At 42.4% G+C, this 20,908-nt stretch overlaps 1 protein-coding gene across 3 annotated transcripts; it reads left to right on the forward strand.

Moving 5' to 3' along the window:
• The first annotated feature begins 1,610 nt into the window (after positions 1 to 1,610).
• ERI1 (exoribonuclease 1) lies at positions 1,611 to 13,644 on the forward strand. Of its 3 annotated transcripts, none has more exons than XM_074905612.1 (7): positions 1,611 to 1,739; positions 2,562 to 2,737; positions 5,057 to 5,267; positions 6,617 to 6,700; positions 7,324 to 7,433; positions 9,661 to 9,775; positions 11,699 to 13,644. In XM_074905612.1, exons 1-7 carry the CDS (start codon positions 1,653 to 1,655, stop codon positions 11,939 to 11,941), a joined length of 1,026 nt encoding a protein of 341 aa, XP_074761713.1. In that variant the 5' UTR covers positions 1,611 to 1,652; the 3' UTR covers positions 11,942 to 13,644. The 3 variants fall into 3 exon arrangements, with proteins under 3 accessions (XP_074761713.1, XP_074761715.1, XP_074761714.1); XM_074905613.1 differs by lacking the exon at positions 1,611 to 1,739 and adding an exon at positions 1,879 to 2,374; XM_074905614.1 differs by lacking the exon at positions 2,562 to 2,737 and having other exon boundaries at positions 1,646 to 1,739.
• The last annotated feature ends 7,264 nt before the right edge of the window (positions 13,645 to 20,908 follow it).

Genomic DNA, 20,908 nt, shown 5'->3' on the forward strand with positions numbered 1-20,908 from the left:
TATAGTCTGCATCACTGGGCAGGACTCTACGCACACACACATGCATGCCCAGACGTACACACGCCACACCCACACTTGCCCACACATCCTCGCCAAAACAACTGAAAATAAAAGTGATCTCAAGGAGAGGCCTGGCTGTTTGATTTGTTTTTCTTCTTCCAGCGCCTCCTTGGGCCCTGCCTCTGGAAGGGTCTGCACTTAGTTGTAGAGCTGTAGAGTTTTCTGAAGCCAGGAGCCAGAGCTTTTAGGATCGCAGTTAGCAAATGACTCTCAAAATCATCAAGATATTTGGCATTGAGTGAATCTGAGCATGGAGCCCCTTGTTTGGATTTCATCGGTGAGCCATTGCCCACTCTGGCAAGGCAGGTGATTTTTTTCCCTACTGCGTTTAAGGTGTTTTGTGGGTTTGAGGCCAGCTCAGTGGTTCTCATTGGTACCACATTTGCTTTCTTGTAAAGCCTTGTTCTCTGCGAACCATGTTCAAGTGCCACGTTTTTCAGAGGCAAGAGCAGTAAGACAGATGGCCCTCTGCTTGACAGCATGGGCATTAGTGGCAGCACCCAGGAGAGTGAATTAAAAGTAAGGAGAAAGTCATGTCCCACACAGCCCCAAACAGCTGTGCATGACCCCAGTTCCCTCACCACTCTCATCTGGAGGAGAAGACAAGACACACCTCTGTGGCAACCCCACCAAACACAGCGATGCCATGCAGCAGGTCTAGGGGAAGGAATGGCAGCATCTGCAACAAGATGCTGGCATGCCAGAGTGAGACAGGAGGCAAGACTGAGTGTGGGGGCCAGGCCCCAGCCACAACAGAGCTGGTAAGATGCCAGGCTATTTAGGGGATGCCAGATGCAGAGGTTTTGGGGTGGTTGCATCAGTCAGGTGGGTGCCGTATATGCATTGGCCTCCATCACTGAGGGACAGAATGGAAATCTGAGGATGTGCCTGGACCGTGCTCCAGGGCTGTGGGAAGCACCAGCAGAAAATTAACTGACCCATGATGTACCTTTTGCCTTTGTCTCCTGGCCAGGAAGACCCAGAAGGCTTGCACCTGTTTTGTGCCATCCGCCTCACCCCACTTGTTGACTGTGGGTTAAGGGATACAGGGAAGGGCACGTGAGGGAGTTTCCCCGGGCAGGGAGAGGATGAGAGCCAGCTCTGGCGGCCGGGACTTGGTAGCCCACATGCCGTCTGCATCCCAGGTGTGTGTTTAGGATGCCCTGCGCAAAGTCAGTCTCGGGATAAGAGGAACGTGGAAGCATCAGTAAGCTGTCTGTCCGGTGCATTTTGGCCAGAGCTTCCAGAAGGCTGCCATGACCCCAAACCCGGGAGGCTACCCGGTAGACCCTCGGGAGGGATACGGCAGGAGCGGGAAGGCAGAGATGCAGCAGAGCGGGGGCGAGGGCTGGCGGGACAGGCAGTGGGGGGAGGCAGGCCGGGCACGCGTGGCACATGCCCACGACAATTTTTTATCCCAGAGGGGGAAGGTGGGAGCCGGGGTCCGACCGGCTTGTTGGGGTCTCCGGAAGCGCAACGCCCTCGGCGGCCCGGTGAGGCTTGAGGCGGCGGTGGGCGGGGCCTCCCCACCGCCCAGGGGCGGGCCCCGCGCTCTCCCCGCCCGCAGACGGGCCGCCGTCCCCGCCGCCGCCATGGAGGAGCAAAAGGAGAACCGCCCGCAGACAGGCCCCAACGAGGCGCCCGCGCTGGCGCCGCCCGTCCCGGCCGCCTGCCCGCCGGTGAGTGCGCCGGGGCGGCGGGAGGCGCTGGGCGGCCCCGCCGGGCATGCGCCAGCGCGGCCGGCCCGCCGCTGCCCCCCGCGCATGCGTAGAGGCCGCCCCGCGACGCGCCCATGGCGGCCCCGCCGCCTGCTCGCCCCGGGCCCCGCTTCGCCCCGGCCTTTCCCCGGCCCGCGGCAGTTCCCGCGGCTAAGGCGGCGCGGCGGGGCCCAGCGCGGCCTGCCCGGGCGGGCCGGGCGCCGCCTTACTGAGGGGGCGCCGCTGGTGCCACGGGCCCTTCCGTCTGCGCCCGAGGCCAGGGAGGCCCCGGCGGCTGTGGCGGCGGCGGCGCCGGGGGGCGGCGGCCTGGTCCTGCGCTCGCCCCTGAGAGGCTGCGAATAGCCGTTTAGAGTCGAAGTGCTACTAGTTTTTCCTCTTAATTTATTGTTTATTTATTTTCTACATATCGAACATCATGTCCGTGTGTCTCAATCGGTATAGATTCTCGTTAATTAAGGTGCCGAGAGAAGTCTCTTGATGGCTGATCAAGGTTTTCCCAGCTCATATCGGAGAACTGACTTTTTCTCTTGAAATTGGGATACGCGCTCAGGTTTTGTCTCTTGGAACTGCTGTTTGTCATGGCTTCAGGCACTTGTGTTAGTACCCCTCGTTCTGTCTGTTTATCTCTAGGAATATGGATTTTCTTATTTGTCTATAACACTCAGTTTGATCATGAGTAAAACTGTGATGCTTCACTGCATTTTGATGCTAAAACGATGTGTAAATTTTAATGCTCAATCTTGTGACCTTCTTCGGTGACCCTGGGGTTTTTCTTTCTTCTAGGGTAGGCAGCATTGTAGGATCACTGATCAAGAAACTAATGGAAAAACCTCAACTGCCAGGTCGAATGACTTCAGTGATCCAGTTTACAAAGAAATTGCTATAACCAATGGCTGTATCAACAGAATGACCAGAGATGAGCTCAGAAGTAAACTTGCAGAGTTCAAGCTTGAAACCAGGTTAGGCTGATTTGTGAACCTTTTGCTTTATCTTCGAGAGCAGTAGAGCTCAAGGGATGATTATTTTAAAGTTTAAAAACACCACAAAGTGAAAAGCAGACATGCTACCAAACACCAGTTGTTTTATCTGCAATCTTGGTGCGGCTTTTGTTGTAGGATTAGTGCACGTGATACTGCTTAACGTGTTATTAGAAAAGTGTGCTGCCTCGACTGGTAACACAAAGAATATGTAAAAATAGGTTACTTCTCAACATGGTCTTGGTCAAGGGGGAAAGATGGGTCTGAAGAACTGCAAGGGTTCTCAGGTGGTGTTGCAGATCTTCGGTGTATAGCAGCTTACTGTACCCAGCACAGATTTAGTATTGGCTAGGTGATAGGGCTCTGAATTTAATAAACGCAGAGGACAGGTACCTTTAGATGGAGGGTTTTCTAATCTGAATAGATGATAGAATAATGTGAATAGGTCAATGTACAATAAACTGGATGTATGCTCGTTGAGGAGGAGGAAAGCGCTATATATATAAAAGAGTGGTTCCTACTCTGTCAGAGATGACCTGCAAGACTCTTTGATATTACTGTGGCCAGGCAAATTGAGAAGGAGGTCAGCGGGGGAAAAACAAAGTGTATTGTTTCTGCTGGCAACAGTTATGAGGAAGTAGTGGGGGGGGGGGGGCGCTAAGTTAGCAAAGTGAGAAGCTACTCCTCTGGAGGAAGAGGATATTTGAAAGGTGAGATGGAGTTTGAAAGGAGAAGTCTAGCTTTCTAGAGAAGAAGGTGACTGTCAGAGAGAGGAAGTTGAGAGGAAAAAAAAGAGGGAAGGAACAGATTTTTGAAAAGAATAAAAGGGGAAAAAAAATTGGGGGGGGGGGGGAAGTGCAGCCTGCCACATTCACCCTATCCATCTGCAGATGTTCTGTCTGCATGGTTTGTTTTTTTTTTAAGTTGACTCTTCAGGAGGAAAAAAATGTTATCATCACCTGATAAAAATTTTAGTGAAACAGATTAGATTTGTACAACTATTCAGCAGTTATTGATTTGAAAATAAAAAGCAGAATTAAGTAAATTAAGTTTGTGGTTTCCTCCCACGTTACTAATTTGTTATTTGTGTTTTTGATTCAGTTGTAAATGCAGAAAGTTTAAAACTTTTTAGCTAAACTAGACTTGGCAATTTATTCAGTTATGTTGGTCAGATTATGTTTTACATGTAAACAAATAGTGCATCACCTCTAGTGAATTGAGCAGATTGCTACACCATCCTTTCCCTTGGGGTTATTTTGATAGCAGTTTGTCTCCTCTTTCAGCTTCTTTTTAAGGTTTGATGAAGAAAAAGGTAACTTTCCCCTCCATTAGTTTCCATACTGTTTCAACCTTGAATTAAATAGTCATTGAATTCAAGTAGCTTAATAAGCCAGAGTGGAAAAAGTTATCTGTGTTTGCAGAAGAGGCTGATGTTCTCAAATGCAGGTTTAGCAGTCTGATGCCAGTTTTTCCTTATGGATCAGTGAGCTGCTTTTCTGATAATGCCACTTGCTACAAGTAGCTCTCACAGCTTCTCTGATTTCATTTGCAATGTGTAATTTTAAAAATAATTTCCCTCAAAGAGTAAATTATCCTTGTTTATTCAGCTCTTGTTTGGTACGTGGCAGTTCTGGCACCTGCACTTGCATATTATAATGTTTGTATTAAAAAGACACAGTAAGTAACTTCAGTTGTTCGCTACTGTGAATTTATGTGTTAGCCACAAACCTGAAAAGCAGGATCCTGACCAGGAAGTTTTTCTGACAACTGAAATCACGAATACTTAAATTTAAAATTGAGCTTGAGTAATTCAATTAAAATTGAGGCAAGTTTAAAATGTGGGTGTTTTAGCTGGATTCTGCATTACCTGTGCCACTGATGCAGAAATACCTTGGGCACCGGTCGCTTCAGGCAGATGTGGGTGAAGCAGTACTGCTTCCAGGGCCAGAGATCATCTGGAAGCAATCTACAAAAACTTGGTCTTTGCAAAGGCTTTGGCTACTGAGTCTTGTCGAACTGGAGGTGACTGCAGAGTGTCACTGCAGTGTGCTTCCCAGTCTGTCCCCAAATACTGATATTGTCTAGATACGTATCGATTATCCCAGATAATAGAGTGTTAACTGTATGATGAATGGAGTGTTAACTGTGTGATGAAGAGGAAGTCTGAAGAAGTCAGACTTCATAAAGTGCTGGTCTTCAAAATGAGGTTAATAAATTATGAACTTTCAAATGTTAAATATAGCTTCAGTTCTACAGTGGTGAAATAATTGAGAAAGTGATCTTTGCCACTTATCTCTTTAGGGGAGTGAAAGATGTGCTGAAAAAGAGACTGAAAAACTATTACAAGAAACAGAAGCTGATGCAGAGGGAACCTGTTAATGGAGACAGCTACTATGACTACATCTGTGTTGTTGACTTTGAAGCAACTTGCGAAGAAGGAAACCCACCTGAATTCATGCATGAAATAATTGAGTTTCCTGTTGTCTTACTAAACACACATACCCTGGAAATAGTAAGTGGTCTCATTACTGTGTTGGTATGCTCTTCTCCAATGTAACTTCTTTGCTTCAGAAAGTCTAGATTAGTTTTAGGTAAAAGTTGAACTTCATTAAAAATAGCATTTTTTTCATAAAGACCTATCCCTCTGTGCCTCTTACATGCAAACAAAACTTTCTTTCTCTTGTTAAAGCATCTGGAATAGATCATACTCCTGCTGTTGACTCCGTCTACTGATACGAGGGACTTTATTTCTCAGTTGTCCTCTACCCCACCCCTGCTGCTTTCCCTTCTTTAAGATCCACAAAGCTATTTCTAGGACTCAAGGGATTCATCATAAACAAGTATTAGTCAATTCTATGGTACCTTGTGGGGCAAGCTAGAAAGAGACTAATGCAGAGGCCTAGAGTGTGGGGTTGAGTAAACTCTGCTTCTTGGTGGCTTAGAGTATTTCCACAGTGTACCCAACAGATTGACAGCTATGTAACCTGATTTTAAACATACTTAGTAGGCATTTGGCAGCCTGGAGTGCTCTGTACTAGAACAGCTTTCTTTTAGGAAAATCACTTGCTGTCTAACTGAAACTGAGTGACTCAGTGAAATGGAGGAAGTGCACACTCCTCTGAATAATGATTCATTTATCAAGAACTTCTAAAAGGAGGGTTTTCAGTAATTACTGTGATGCTACAGTAGAGTGTATGTATGACTAACTGCAGAGAGAGGATTGTACAGATGACTGAGATTGTTTTATTACATTTAGAGTAGTATGAAACTGTTTTTTTCCTCTGTCCAAAAGGTTTTGTGTAGCAGCAGGGATTCGGGGCTTGCATTTTTCCATGAAACTTGCATATAGTCTTCACTCTTGTACTGCTCAGTTTCCCCAAGTGAGGTCACTGTGTTTATCTCTGGCTGGCATCCAGAGGTGTATGCCTTAATGCAGCCTCCAAGATGTGTGGCTGCTTGCCTCCCTTGATTATGGGTGAACCTTTAGAGATACCACCTAGAAAACATCAGGCCTTGCTCATGCCTCTCACTTCTTTTTTCCTTACTCATGCTCTCCTTTTCCCAAATCTCCTCCCCTTTACTGCAGTCTGACCTTCTCCCCTCTTACATGCACATCCTTGCTCTCTGGTGCCTACTGGCTGAGAGGAAGGATGTGTTGTTCTGGTTGGAAAGCCATTTGTCCATGATTCCCATTGGGAATATTGTGATGACCAGTCAGGATGGTCACCTTGGCTGGGGAGGTGCACGCTCATTTTTGTCTCAAGCAGGGCATGTAGCTGCTATTGCCTTTCAGCTATGGGCAAGTCAAAGAAATTGCTACATAGTGTGCTAACTGCTGAGTGTTTGATTCTCTTATTACAGGAGGATACCTTTCAGCAATATGTGAAGCCAGAAATGAATCCCAAACTTTCAAACTTCTGCATCAGTCTGACAGGAATCACCCAGGTAATTTGCACTTCTGTTTCTTCAGGAAAAAACATTGAAGGAAGGAGATGTGGTGTTGATGTTTTCAGAATGGCAATATTTCATGGTAATTTTTCTGTCAGGTTTGTTCTCTTAATCCTTGTTTTTTCCCCTTCTCGCAATTATCACAGAATTGATTTCACTAAATTGGTTATTTAGCTGTTTGTAATGGGCTGTAGGGAAAAGGATTCACTTTGTAATCCATGTGTAGAAACGTAATCTTTAGCAGAGGAAATCACTTTTGAATTTCATCAGTTCCTCTTCCAAGATTTTTTTTCTAAAGGGTTTAGAGTCTTAGGATGGCAGTAGTTTGTGATCAAGTGACTTGAGCAGGAGCCTGGGAAACAAGCTTCAAGGTTTTAAACTAAGTTCAACAGCTGACTAACCTTGTTCCCTTTATAGATGCCATTTGGAGGTTGGCTCTTTTAGGGGTGCTTTTTTTTGGTTTAGAAAAATCTGTCCAATATCCTGCTCATTTTGATGTGAATCTGCTTCTAAAGATTTTTGTGAAGTCAATTTAGTGAGTGCCTATATACCAATATAATTCTCATACTTCATGCTGGTGTTTTTTCTGAAAAAATGTTAATCACTTTTGGTTCTCTTAGGACATTGTTGATAAAGCTGATACATTTCCTCAAGTTCTGCAGAATGTCATAGAGTGGATGAGACAGCGCGAACTGGGAACAAAGTATAGCTATACCATGTTGACAGATGGGTATGTCTTTATGTAACCTTCAGCACGATCTGAAACTGCAAAATAGTGTTTAATCTTTGTGAGACTGTTGTTAAAGGTGGATTGGGACACTGCCATTTTGCCATTTTATTATAATTTTAGCTTTCGGGGAAATTCAGAAAAGCTGAACTAAACAATTTGAAATGAAGCTTAAATCCATTAGATGGCACTGTTTCTTTCTTAGCGTTCTGCATGCAACTAAATGATGTTGAATAGACTTTTTATTCTCTTTTGTTGTTGTAATTCTCTGTTTACATCTAGTTTTCATATAGCACATAATACCTGAGAATAATATTGTGCAATTTCAGCTCTAAGCAACAACTGTGCTCTCCTCAGTTGGAGGTTTCAGAGATGTGTGGTGGTTGTATCCTCTGTGTGTTAGTAGTTAATGTAGTAGTGTCTGTTAATACATCCTGCATATTTCACCAGAAGGCAAGAACGCATTGTGCTGTTTATCAAACAAGGAGAGATGGCTAGCACAGAAGGCTCTCTGCTTTGGCTTAGAGGACTGTGGCTCTGGTGGGTCACAGCTCTGACAAGCTGTGTGTGAGTCCTTGAACTGCCACCTGAACTTGTTCTCTCACAAGGTCTGCTTGAAAATCAAATCCCCTCGTGACTGCAAACTGTACAGATCTTGAGATCTAGATATATCTGTGATGCAACGTTTTTCTTGTGATCTTAGCTATGTTATGATGAAAGATACTGTTTGAACCTTACCTTGTATAGCACTGGCCAGGGAATTTTTCTGTAGGTGATGTTTGCTTTTTAGCTGTGAAACATTACTATTCTGTTAACATGTCTGCTTTTGTCTTTCTCTTGGAGTGAGGGATTTAAATAGCATAGAGTTTTTAATATTATCCATGTTGAGTTGAATGATGCATTTTCATGTTGCTGTGCCTGTTGTTTGCCTGGAGTAAGTCTTCCACTGTGCTGGATTAAAAAGACAGTCCTGTGCTACTGTGTTACAGTGACTCTGTCAAACTCTGAAACAAACCTGGAGTTTATAAAAAAAATAGTTTGGAGGATCTTAGTACAACTTCCTAATACTTCTGTCAAGTAAATCACAGATGAATATTCTAGTCTATAATATGAATGGTTTGAAAAATAACATGTCATAGGAGATCAATGGATACATAACAAAACCTTTTTTAACTAGTCCAATTTACCAAGTGGGAAATTCTCTTTGGCCGTGAGACTTTTTTTCTCAAAGGTACTGAAGACTTGGACAATGGCTATAAATCACAGTTTTTTTTCTGGTGAAGAACATGTAACATTGAAATGTGGCAGTGTCCAGAGTGAACAGTTTATTTACAAGCTGTCACACAAGACTTGAGATGTACACCTTAAAAATAGATCTGTGTACACCTTAAAAATAAGGAGTTAAAATAATGTCATTCCAACTTCAATTTAAGGAACTGTAGTAAATACCGCTATTTGACTAATTTTTTACCTATTGTTAGGTTTCTATCTTTGGAAGCAAGAGCAAATTTAAAAAAAAAAAATGCTCAAGCAAAACTGGTGCAAGACTGCTTATATTCCTGGGGCTAGAGCGTGTCTGGAATTCCCCTCCAGGGGAATCCCCTCAGTGAAATTCCTCAAGGAAAATAGGTGCAGTAAAATCTACCATATAGGTGAGATTGTGTAGACAGCTGCAAGAGAGGGAGGAAAAAAAGGCTTAGTTTTAGCTTGAAGCTTAGAAACTTGTTGGGGTGGTTCCCTCCAGGAAGACAGGCTAAAAGTACATAGGGTTATAATTTCGTCTTCTTTCCATAAAGGTCTGGTTCTCCTGAAACTTAAGTGCAGTCTTGTTTCAGAAACCTATGTTGAGAGATGTGTGCATACGCAAGAAATCAGGAAAATTTAAGGTGTCGCTTGCTTCCCCAAGGGCTTTTTAAGTGTCTCATATATTGGCAGGTTTTGGAGTGAATGTGGTAGGTGGAGAAGTTAATATGCTATTTTTTCCTTTTAACCATACTGGACCTGAAATGATGCTAGTGAAAATCTTGGCCATGTCATTATTTGTTTTCCCCATGATTAAAAAATTCTTTACTATATTTATAGCAAAAGAGGTTTTCTTAAACTGTTTTCCTTCTACTGACCACCAAAGAAAAGACAGCTGTTTGCACTACAGCTGTGCAATAGGTAGAACATAGGGCATCTGAATTATATGCTACTAATGCTTTTCTCTTTTCTCTTTTGACTTTTTAAGATCTTGGGATATGAGTAAGTTTTTGAACACCCAGTGCCGTATTAGCCATATCAAATACCCTTCTTTTGCCAAAAAGTGGATCAATATTCGCAAATCATATGGGAACTTCTATAAGGTTTGTACAAATCATTGTTTTTCTTGCAGAAAAAGTCTAGAATGTCCTGTTGTGTTTTTCAACTTGTGTAGTATAAAATTATAGTACTTAAACTAGTTGCCTGGAGCCTGATTTTTCAAACATGCTTCATGCCCAGATCTCACTTTGCTAATTGAAGATCATATAATCTACTGAATTTTGATTTTAATCTTGCTTTTAAGAATCAGGAGATGCTCCATGACAGATTATCTAAAAATGTCATACTGGTGCTCTTAGATCAAGTATGTCTTGAAGTAGTTTAGCTGAAAAGACTCTATTGATTTTTCAATTATTTTTTCCTGTTTTCATGTAATACAATACAAAACTAATTTGCACCACTACCCTCAGATATCTCCACTTTTGACAATGTAATGGCGGCAGAGAAAGATTAGGGCATGTCTATGGTGGAATCAAATTGTCAAGAGAAAAGTAATACCAGGTTTAGTGCTGGACCTTATTGCTGCTTTCTTTCACTGTCAGATTACTATAAAATGGGTTATTGGAGATTCTAGCAACTTCCTAGTCAGTCTACACTAAACCGTTTGTTTGAATGTGATTTCAGCCTAGCGGATGATCTTCTCTTGAAGGACTTGCTCATACTAAATGTAACCTCTAGGAAAAAAAAAAGAGCTCAACATTTAATAAGAGAAGAACTTTACTTTGTGCTTGGCAAATATTACAGGGTTACTCCATTTCTCCCTCTCACTATTGTGCCTTCTCTGCATGAATGTTTCTGTTGGAAACACACTAGAACAGTCTTGTTAGTCCTATCAGCTTTAACCTAGACATACTTCTTTTTCCTTCTCTGTTGAGCAGAGAGTGCTTTTTCATTAAAGGCAGTGAAGATTGTCACTTAGAAGGAATCAGTTTCTTTCTGTGGGTTTGTTTTTTTTTTTTAATAAATGCAAACAGTTGTAGCATTTATAGATGTTCAGTGCTTCTGTTTAGCTATTCTGTGCTACTGTTGAATCTGTTGTTAAGTAATAGTAATAGATAAAATTAATGACAAGGAATTAATTGTACCTTTCCTGTGGATTATCCCCTAACCTGCAATATGTCTTCCCTACCCAGTTTGTGGGTGTTATTACTGGAGTTGCATATTGCCAAGTTTTGGCAACTGTTGTTACCATTCTGCCTAGCTATTCAGTCCAGTAGTATGGTGCAATATCATGGAACTTGCAATGTCCAGTGTTCCCCCACCCCAACCACCACCACCACGAGAGCAAACTAAAGTTTTCCTTTAAAGTTATCCTTTTGTTTTTCTCTGACCATTTCAAAGAACAAATTTATATTTAGTAGTTAATCAGGAGAGGACCTGGGGCTTTTACTAGTGTCACACTTTGCATGGGTAAATCAGTGAAGCTTCCTTGTCTCTTTGTGCTGTTGGTTATCCATGTAAACATGGGCTGCTACAGATGTTGCTAGTCTGTTCCTATAGTGTTTGGAGGCATTCAGAAGCTTGATGTCAGTGAGAATCAGGTGCCTCGTGCTTCTTTAATGGCTTAGCATTTAAAACAAAAACCAAAATCAGATTCCCTCTGCAATGTCACTTTGGGTGGCAATTCCTTTTTTTATAAGGCTTGTTAAACCTAGCTAGGCCATGGCTTCCACCATTGCCGGCTCTGACACATCTTGAGCTGGTGGTGGTGGTGGTGAGAGGCTCTTGACATTATCCTGAGTCTAGACAAGCTCCTGTTGACTATGTCTCCTCAGTAAAAATGACAGTGTCTGCCTCACCAAGGTACTTTGAAATTCAATTGTTAGTGATCTGACAAAAGGCAGGATGAAAGTAGTATGTGACTTAAGTAGACTTACAAATCTGCATATGTTTCTACTCCACTGTGTTAGATTAAAAAGACTTGGTACAGAATGTAATTCTTGAATGTGGTTCACTTTCTCCATCAGGTTCCTAGGAAGCAGACCAAACTGACAATCATGCTTGAACAGCTGGGCATGAATTATGATGGGAGACCTCACAGTGGACTTGATGACTCTAAAAACATTGCAAGGATAGCTATAAGGATGCTGCAGGATGGCTGTGAACTACGGGTGAATGAGAGAATGCATGCTGGACAGCTTATGACAGTCTCTTCCTCAGCCCCCTTAGAGGGAGCCCCTGCTCCACAGATGCCACGGTACAGAAACTAGTATTTGGGGGGTTCTGCCTTAGGAACTGCTCTCAGACATCTGCTAAAGACTCTTAAGAGCTTATTAAACAGCCACCTCTGCCAGCCTGTCTGCAGTGCAGAAGCTGAAAGCACCTTAACTAATTGTCTCTCTTGGAATAAAGAGTGTGGAAGCTCTTTGCCCTTTGAAGCCTGTGTGACAGCATTTTTTTTTTTTTTTATACTGATGATTTTTTGTTGTTGTTGTTTGCAGCTTTTCTAGCAGTAAGGCTGATATGCAGAATCCAGACAAAGTGTTAAGCTTTTAAGAAAATGTAATTTAAACACATGCAAAGATCAATTGGGCCTGTGCGCTGCTGTTCCACCCCAGCCTGTGGGTAGTATTTATTCACTATGCCGTACTCTGATATCTAGCATCTAATTATTCATTGCACACAAATAAGACATTGCTGGAAGAACTGAAACAGCGAACAGCAAGTGGTCGGGCTGGCCTTTCCTGATAAGGCACTCTTCTAAGGGTTCCTGTTAGTATTTTTTTTTTTTTTTTAATACGAAGTCTAGGAGAAATGGGAGCATGTCCATTAGTTCTAATGCAGTAGAGAAGTACTGTGTTTGGGTTTGGTTTTTTTTTTTCCTTTAAGGGATATGTTTGCTTCTCCATCAAATAGAAGAGCTGTGTATTGAATAAAAAATCCATTAATGCAGTATAATAGTAATTTTTTTAACCTGTACTTAAAAAGCGAAGGTTCTTCAGGTTTTCACTTTGAGGATCTCCTGTACCTGCTACACTTCATTTAATGTTGCTTTTAGATGCTTTCAGCCATTTGGACTTAAAAAGAATGAAGTAAAAACAAGTTCAAAACATGCCAGATTGTCAAAATTTTGCACGATGTGATTATTATGTAAAACAAAAAAAGAAGCCTCTAGTTCATAGTTAAGACATGCTCAACTATTTTTGGTACCTTCCCATACCTCTGCCACCATGAAGCTGTGCCTTTATCTCAGAATCTAACACTGGAAGATTAATATACTTTTATTAGTAAAGGCCACATCTAATTATTATCAACTTCTGCTTTCTTCCTAGGCCTCAGATAAAAAGTTATTCTAAAGAGGCCAAAGTGTTAATTTGCTTTGTTTCCAGGGGGTGTTATGAAGTGCAACATTAATCTGATCAGCTTTGCATTAGAATGGCTTGTTCTGAAAAGTAGAATGATGTATTTTGGTTGCTCTTAGTAAAAAAAAAAAAAGTTAGTTTGGTATCCCTGTATTATAATTAATTAATTCTTTCTACAGTCAGAAAACAAAATAACCAATTCATAATAAAGCTTTGTTGAGAACATTCACTGTCTGACTAATCAAAATCCTCCCAGCTCCCCTTGCTCTTCTGACTGTTAGATCAATGAAAACATGAAAACTTAAATTCATGTAAGAGAGAGAAGTATCGGTCAATTCTCAGTTGTTTCATATGTAGGAAGGAAGCAGTTTTCTTTCCAGAGTCAAAGATTTAAACAGCCACAACTGCTTTAGAATTATGTTCATATTTTTTCTGAAAGTAAATACTTGTTCTACTTAGAGAATTTCGAACTTTACAGTTTCCTTTCTTTGTGTAGCAGTACTTGATGTATTTTCAGAAGGGTAAAATCCTCTGATATACTTTGAAAATACCATTTATTTGTCAGCCCATATTTTGTACAAATTATTAAATATTTGCTTTTCACTATAGCAGCCATAGTGTCCTCTTTTCTGAAGATCTAGGGTAATTTACTTTTTTGTCTCGAGTTATTGTGGTGCAGGTTTCCGTGATAAAATTGAGTCTAGCTCAGCAGACCTCCCCTTGGGATGCTGCCAGTATCATAAACTTTCATTAGCCTTTTATTTACAGGTCTGTAACTAGGCTCACAGTCCAATGAAAAACTTTATTCGTTACAGATTATACTACAGGTTTCATAAGTGAAGAGCTGTTACAATTTTACATCATTTATTTTAAGTACAGAGTAGTTTATTTTTGTTAAATATCCTCAAAAATATATTTTGAGATAAGGGTTAAATAGTAACTCTTTTCTCTTTACTGCTTGAGTAGTTTTTTTAATCAGGGAGTTGCAGAGATCGGTAGACTCATTCTGGATACTGTTTTACCTAGATTGGATGAATGTCAAGCTGTTATCTGTAACTTTTCACAGAATGTTTGATTCTGTGATTTTTGAGATGAAGTGACTTCTATCAATGTTTGTTGGTTTACTTGCAGTGTAAACAAACATTAAAATAAGCTGGTATTTATTAGCAGGTCAGCTACTGAATTCACTCTGTAAAGCGTAAGATGGCTTCAGCATTCTTGAGGGTCTTGGTCTCAGCATGGCCCATTAGTCTTCTCTGGTGGACTAGAAACATTGCCATGGCTAGGGGGCTTAAATCTCCTGAACGTGACGAGTTCACAACATTCAGTAAAGGGGTAAATTTTCTGGATGCATTCATACTACAGGGGAAGAAGGCACCTGAAGAAAAGAAATATGTGATGTAGTGATTTTAGTAGTGATGCTTGTGTTCAGCCAAATAGGTTTTTTCAGGTTGATCTCGTTTGTTTGTCTGGAGGAGCTTGCTGATTTATTAGAGGAGTCATCCCATGCTGGAAAAATTGACAACTGTATAAGAAAATCTCTTTTTTTATGCAGAAAAAACACCCCTGCAGACATCCTGCTGATGGAGGGAGAGGCCTTGTTTTGTTCTTGTTTTGTTTTTTTTCTTTTAATTTCACATTTCAGGAGCTGTACTTGAGCAATTCTACTGCTACTGTGAACACTAGCAAACTTTAAACAAAGATGTTGCAGACAAATTTCAACATGAGCACTTTCAAGTAGATTTCTTAATACATATTTATATGAATGTGAGAGGGATTTACAGAATCTTGGGATTGTGTTGGAGAGGAAAAAAGGTTTCTCGGGCAGGTTAAAGAGCAATAACCTCTGCCTCAGTGAGCAAATGTTGCTAGCTGCATGGGGAAGAAGAGGTCACAACAGTTTGTAGCCTCCCATCAACCTCCTAGTGAGGTATGGCTACAGGGGCAAGTCTCAGCAGATCAGTTGTCCATAGGAACTTCTCCTGTCTGGGTTTGTCTTATAATAAGATAATTTAAACATTTAGTTTAACAAGGTAGTTGTTTCCATATTTTTTTTGTAAATTAACATTGCAGTGAGGAGGGGACTGTTCCCAGCAGTGGAAATAACTAAAAAAAAAACCTCAGTTCACCTTGAGTTGATGCTCTCATGTCCTTGGAGAGCTCTCAGCACTGCAGGCCTTCCCTGCTCTCTGGTGACCTTGCAGAAGCAATTGTTTTTTCACCACAGCTTTGCTGAAGGACAACTCATTTCTCTCACCGTATAGTTCCCAAGCCTGTTTTTTAAGTCCTCCCTTTCCCTTTTTCTTCTGTTGGTGAACTTTTGCCTCCCTTGGAAAGAAGTTTGTTCTAGGTAAGATCTGATCTTTGTATGTTCTTTTTAATTGGGGGGGGAGGCCCTTAAAAAAACCAAACCAAAACAAAAAAACCTGTGAAGGATAGGTGTCAAGAGACCCAGTTACTGAGTGAAGGCTTTTGAAATGGACTAAATGTATAGAACATCATTCTGTTGTAACCAAGACCCTTCTAGCCTCTTCTCAAGGACTTCATATTTGACAACCCCATGGGTACTAGTAGCAGCATACCACAGGGATTCTGCTAATGGTGATATGTGGGTAGCAAGGTGGTGGTTAGTCCGTGCTTTGGCTCTACCTTGTGTTGAGCTGTGGCCTGGGTCAGTAAGGAGCAGGCTAACACTTCATTTTAGAAAACCTTCCTGCTTATCCAGTGGAGAATAGGGTGCTGATCCACAAGTATGGATGCAGACAAGGCTTTGGAGGATGAGAAGTAGATTCCCTCTTGGGTTTCTTCTAGTCTGGTCTTTGCTCATTCACAGCCTCCAACACTGACTGGCTTTTGCCCTCTTTAAATGGGAGGACTTGGTCTTGCAGGAGGAAAGCCTGAAGTAGCTTCAGGGATGTGCTCCTTAAGTTAAAGGAGTGTAACTGCTTTGCACTAAGTGGCCTCACATAGAGAAAAGGCTTTTTCAAACAAATGACAAGAGCCTTTGGACACCTCTTTATGGCAGAGGTGACCTCTGGGTGTGTTCTGATTAGGGATGTGACTGCATGGCTCAGGCAGCTGTCCTCTGTGGCCACTCAGTTCAGGGCTGCCCCATGGGTAGTACCATGCCCTGCTCCTGTGACATTAACTCATAACTCAGTGTAGTCATGACTGCATATGTTAACTGTAAATCTTGTGATGCTTCTTGCATGTGGGGGGTGTGTTTGCCTACTTTCCTGCCAAGTTATTGCTAATTGTGGGGTTTTTGCTGTTTGAAGTGAACGGTAGTAATGATCTTGCAATGGTAGAGAACTTGCAGGTGATTCTGACCTCTTTGTTTATGTTCCCTGTTTCAGTGATGTTGATTTTTAAAAAGCACACGTAGCCAAATGGACCTCTGTGAGCCAGAGATGTCCCAACAAGCAGGAATTGCTTCATCGTGCTTGTGTTCAGCTTTGGGGTGGTGTGCAGGTCCTGGGCTGCAGGCTGTGAAGCGTGACACACCTTCCCAGACAGCTCTGTGCTCAGCAAAACACCACACTTGGGCATCGCTTACATTTATTTATGACTGCAATCTGATTTGGAGGTCTCTTGTTCCTTTATTTCATAATAATTCATAGTTTGAACTGAAAAGTAGTTGAATACTTAAGCTCTGAGCAGCATGACAGTGCTTTGTATGTCATTTAGAGACAGGTATAGCAGCCAGCAGTATGATACTCAAAGTGACTCCCTTTCTCACTTGAAAACACTTGAATGTTTGTGATTTCCATTCATGCAGATATGGACTGGGGTGACAGAGACCTAGAAAGAAGGGAGACATGGCATATTATTAGCTGATCTTGGCAGGGTGGGCCAGGTGTGTGCTTATACCTCTCTGTATAATCTGAGTGTTTAATACAGTTGATGAACTTCGAGAACAGGCTTTTTGGGATGCCTAACAGCATTTACAGAGTGGATGACTGACTGCTGCTGGATTAAGAGTGGCTGTATTTAAGCACAGTCTGGGGGATAGCATGGTCATGTATTGCTGTCCTCTACAAAGAGAGCGAAGATGGAGCCAGTCCCCTGACCTCATGTTAGTGATAGCTCTGCTCCAAATGGGAGGCTGGACAAGAGACCTTTCCAAGCATCACTGTTCTGGTTCTGTGGAAATCAGTTAAGGGGAAAAACAAGCTGCAGATTATCTGGTAGTCTTAATCTGCTGCTGAGATCACTTGGTTAACTGGGAGTTTTCCGTGCATTTTTGGCCACAGACAGGGCCTTCAGACCAGCTTTACTCTTCAGAGGACTCTTTCTCATTACTGATAAGAGAGCTGTTCTTTCCTACCAACACAGTCTTGTGATGTATTAGTTTGGAAAGTTAAACCGTGTCCTGATGAGAGTGATATCCATAGAGCAGGTCACCACACTTGGCAGTGTTCAGTAAACAGGCAGCCCTGTAGATAAGGGGCATTTATTTGAGTTGAGCAGCCTGGGTGGGACATGACTGAAAAGGAAATTGGGCATCCTTATCCAGCATCGGAGGGGATTGCTGTGGTGCCTGCAAAGCCCATCTGCTGGTGTGCTGCAGATCTTTGGGAGCGGTTTCCTTCAGCTATGCTGGTGCTTCATTTCCCTCTGTGAGTCTACAGAGCCACACAGGCATGTTTATTCTTCAGACCCTTCTCAAACACTTCAAATTTGCTGGGTTTGGGGCTGGCCTCTCTGGAATTTACTGGCTCATTCTTTGTTCTTGCTTGTTTTGCTTACATGAAATAGTCCTTCCCTGACCCCACTTGTACTGATTTTCTAACAAGCCATGTCTGGAAGCAGCTGTACTCTATGCTGTAATCTTGTCTGCGCTGCTAGCCTAACTGTAATGAACAGGTCTTACAGAAAACTTATCAGATCAGGGACTGCTGCCTTGTTAGGAGCTTGTATAGTGTGGCGTTGCAGTTCCTGAATGCTGCAGCCGTTTAACAGATACCAACAGTACAGAGGACAGTATAAATAAATGGAGAATCTCCCGGCTTCCTTCACAAGTCATGGCAAAAAGTTTGTGACAAATTCTCATGGTAATGGTGCTTTCATTCATGCATGTTATCACATGCACATCTCCTCTGGGGCTGCTGCCACCATGAGAGATTAAAAAGTATGGCAAGGACAGGGTCATTCTGAAACTGAATGCCAGTTAAGTTAGATTGTGTGATGGGTATTTGTTTGTGTGATGGTTATTTGTTTCAACACTAGAGCTGCACTGGTAAGCGTAGCATCACGCGGAGGAGGTAGAGTGATGCTTTACTAGATTCAGCAAATAAACCCATCCAAAGGCCTTTGATTTTTCTGACATTGTCATCAGGCTTCAAGCATGGAAAACTTGTGTTGGCCTTGAAAAAGGAAAGTGATGTTTTTAAACTTACAAACTTTTAGAAGATCTTTATATTTGAGGGATTGGGAAGATGAAGAGATCTACATATGGTTTCAGGAGGACTGGGAAATTTGAAGCATTTTAGAAGAAATGCAGTGGTGCTGAGAATATATTTTTGTTCTGGCAAGTACAGGCACATGTGACAAACAGAATGGATCTTGTTCAGAATAAGACATTCTTGTGATATTTGTGTAGCATTTAGCATTGTGCAGCTGTTTAACACTTTGGAGTGTGGCACTGCGGAGCTCTGGAGGACCTTGATCAGCCTTGCTGACTGTTTTTGTGGAGCAATCCTAGCAGGGATGCAGCACTTAGCACAGAGCAAGATATTACCAGGCTGAGATGGTGGCAGCTCCGTAGAGGAAACCAATTGTATTACAAAAAATATGCCTCAGTGTATCAGCTGGAAGTTTTCTTCCATAGTTTAGTCTGGGAGATGGTGATCTTCTTGTAAGTGTTGGATCAAGGTTTCCAACATGAATGATCCTCAGACAATGCTCTTTCACTATGAAAACAGAATTGCTGTAACAGCCTATGATTTAGCTCCCTTTCAGGCAGAAGATAGAAATGCCTTCTTCCTGTCCTCCAGACAAGAGACCTGTCCACCTTGGAGAACACTGATTGACATTGACATGGGAATTTTTTTATTGTTTAATGGCATGATTTGGCAGAGAGTGAATGAACTCCTCTGTGCTTGGATAATTCTGTTTGCGTGTGAAACACTTCCGCAAAGGTTGCAATAGATGGGTCATACTGGATGGAACTCTGTCTTGAACCAAGGCAGTTATGCTTAAGGCTTCTTTTGTGAGCCAGTTGACCACAGACCTAATTCAGGTCCCTCCTGGTAGCTGTGGTAGTGAGCAGACTACTCTGTGGTGGAAACATCAGCTTTTGTGTCTGCGGGGTGAAGAATATAGAACTTGGCTGTGTGCCACTGGATATATAGTAAGCTTGTCCAACTATGTTTACAGTGTATATGAAAGGGCTTCACAGCTTAACCTCTGAGCTGGTGGCTGCAGCTACCTGACCGTTGCTGTGGGGAGTTTTCCGTCTGTTCCTCCTTTTCTGTCATATACATAATCTTTGACAAAATTGCACAAAAACTTCTCAAGCACATTCTGCAGCTCAGCCAATTTCTTATGCTCTAAAGTCCTTTGTACATAGTTGACTCTCTTTTAGAATATAAATGTCTTGAAAGTGCTTTCTCTCCCCCCTCAGTCTTGAGCCCCCCTCTGCTCTGGAGCACATGTAGAATGGACTGAACTGTCTTCGCGTACTCTGGATGACTTCTGTTTCTTCATCTGCACCAACTACCCTTCAACCTGGCAGACAACCACTGCTCTGTTCACTAGTCGTTGAGATAAGGAGACAAAAGACAGCAAATATATCCTAATGATTCACAGAGATAGAACAAGAGCATGCTAATCACAGGTCAGACTCCTACAGGTACAGAGAGCACATCCAAAATGGGTATGCTCACCAACTTGAGAGTTCAGGAGGGTAGGGGAAGATAGCTGGCGTCTTTTCTCTTCCGTCTCATTGCAAGTAATCCTGGAAAGAGCATGGATGCTCACATTCTGGACTGACCACTTGGAAACATGTCATACTACTTGTGATTATATGTGTGTGAGTATGCATGAGTGTAATCAGGTTGGGATTTTTTAAAAAGAAATCACTTTCTTTCTATAGTCTCACCTTTGCTGCAGTTGTTGCTGCAGTGTGACTGCAAGAAGAGAGATCTACTAGTGCACAGGCAGTGCTGGAATGCAAAGTGTTCATTCTTGGTCCAGTGTCTTTGGGGTGGAGTCATCTTTTCAAGTCACCTTCCAGCTGTCCAGACTCTTTCACTTACAGCTTGATTTTGCTACTTTACAAGCAAGCTCCTTTCTGCTCCTTGGTTTCCCACAACAGGCTCTTACTCTTGGGAGCTTGCTAGGAACTGACAGCTGCCAGTGATTTTAGCAGTAGCACTAGAATGTCTCACCAGGATACTCTACTGATCCATGTTGTTGGGTTATTTTGGCTTCATGTGAGTGTGGAAAGTGGTCTTGGGAGCACATATGCAGCCAAATCCTCAGGTTGCAAAGTGTCTGTGGACCACTTATTGTATCAGTGCCTTAGCAGTGTGCTTACTGAACTTTTGGGATCCCACACAATGTAAAGGGCAACCTGGCTGTGCTTGGAGCCATTCTTCCAGATCTACCAACACCAGGACAAAGTATGGCAGGGGACTGCAGTGTTCCACCACAAAACAGGTTTGGTTATTCACTTTGAAGGCTACAACATCAAATGATGGTCCTTGAAATGGAACAGACATAGTCTACAGAACATCTCAAGGAAGCATGATGAGGTGTGCATTTTTGGCAGTTTAATGAGGAAATGGAGAACAACTAGGAGGTTGTTTTCTTAAGGAGAGAAGAGGATGTCTTTTGATTAGAAATTATTCCCTCTTGATGGGTTTACCATAG

This window comes from Athene noctua, chromosome 4 (assembly GCF_965140245.1).
Source record: "Athene noctua chromosome 4, bAthNoc1.hap1.1, whole genome shotgun sequence".
NCBI lineage: Eukaryota > Metazoa > Chordata > Aves > Strigiformes > Strigidae > Athene > Athene noctua.

Excerpts from the sequence above, each read along its gene's own strand:
- ERI1 (XM_074905612.1), top strand. The coding sequence starts at position 1,653 with ATGGAGGAGCAAAAGGAGAACCGCCCGCAGACAGGCCCCAACGAGGCG. Across the intron at positions 2,738-5,056 it reads GAGTTCAAGCTTGAAACCAG|GGGAGTGAAAGATGTGCTGA; the intron begins GTTAGGCTGATT and ends TTATCTCTTTAG. Across the intron at positions 5,268-6,616 it reads ACACACATACCCTGGAAATA|GAGGATACCTTTCAGCAATA; the intron begins GTAAGTGGTCTC and ends CTCTTATTACAG.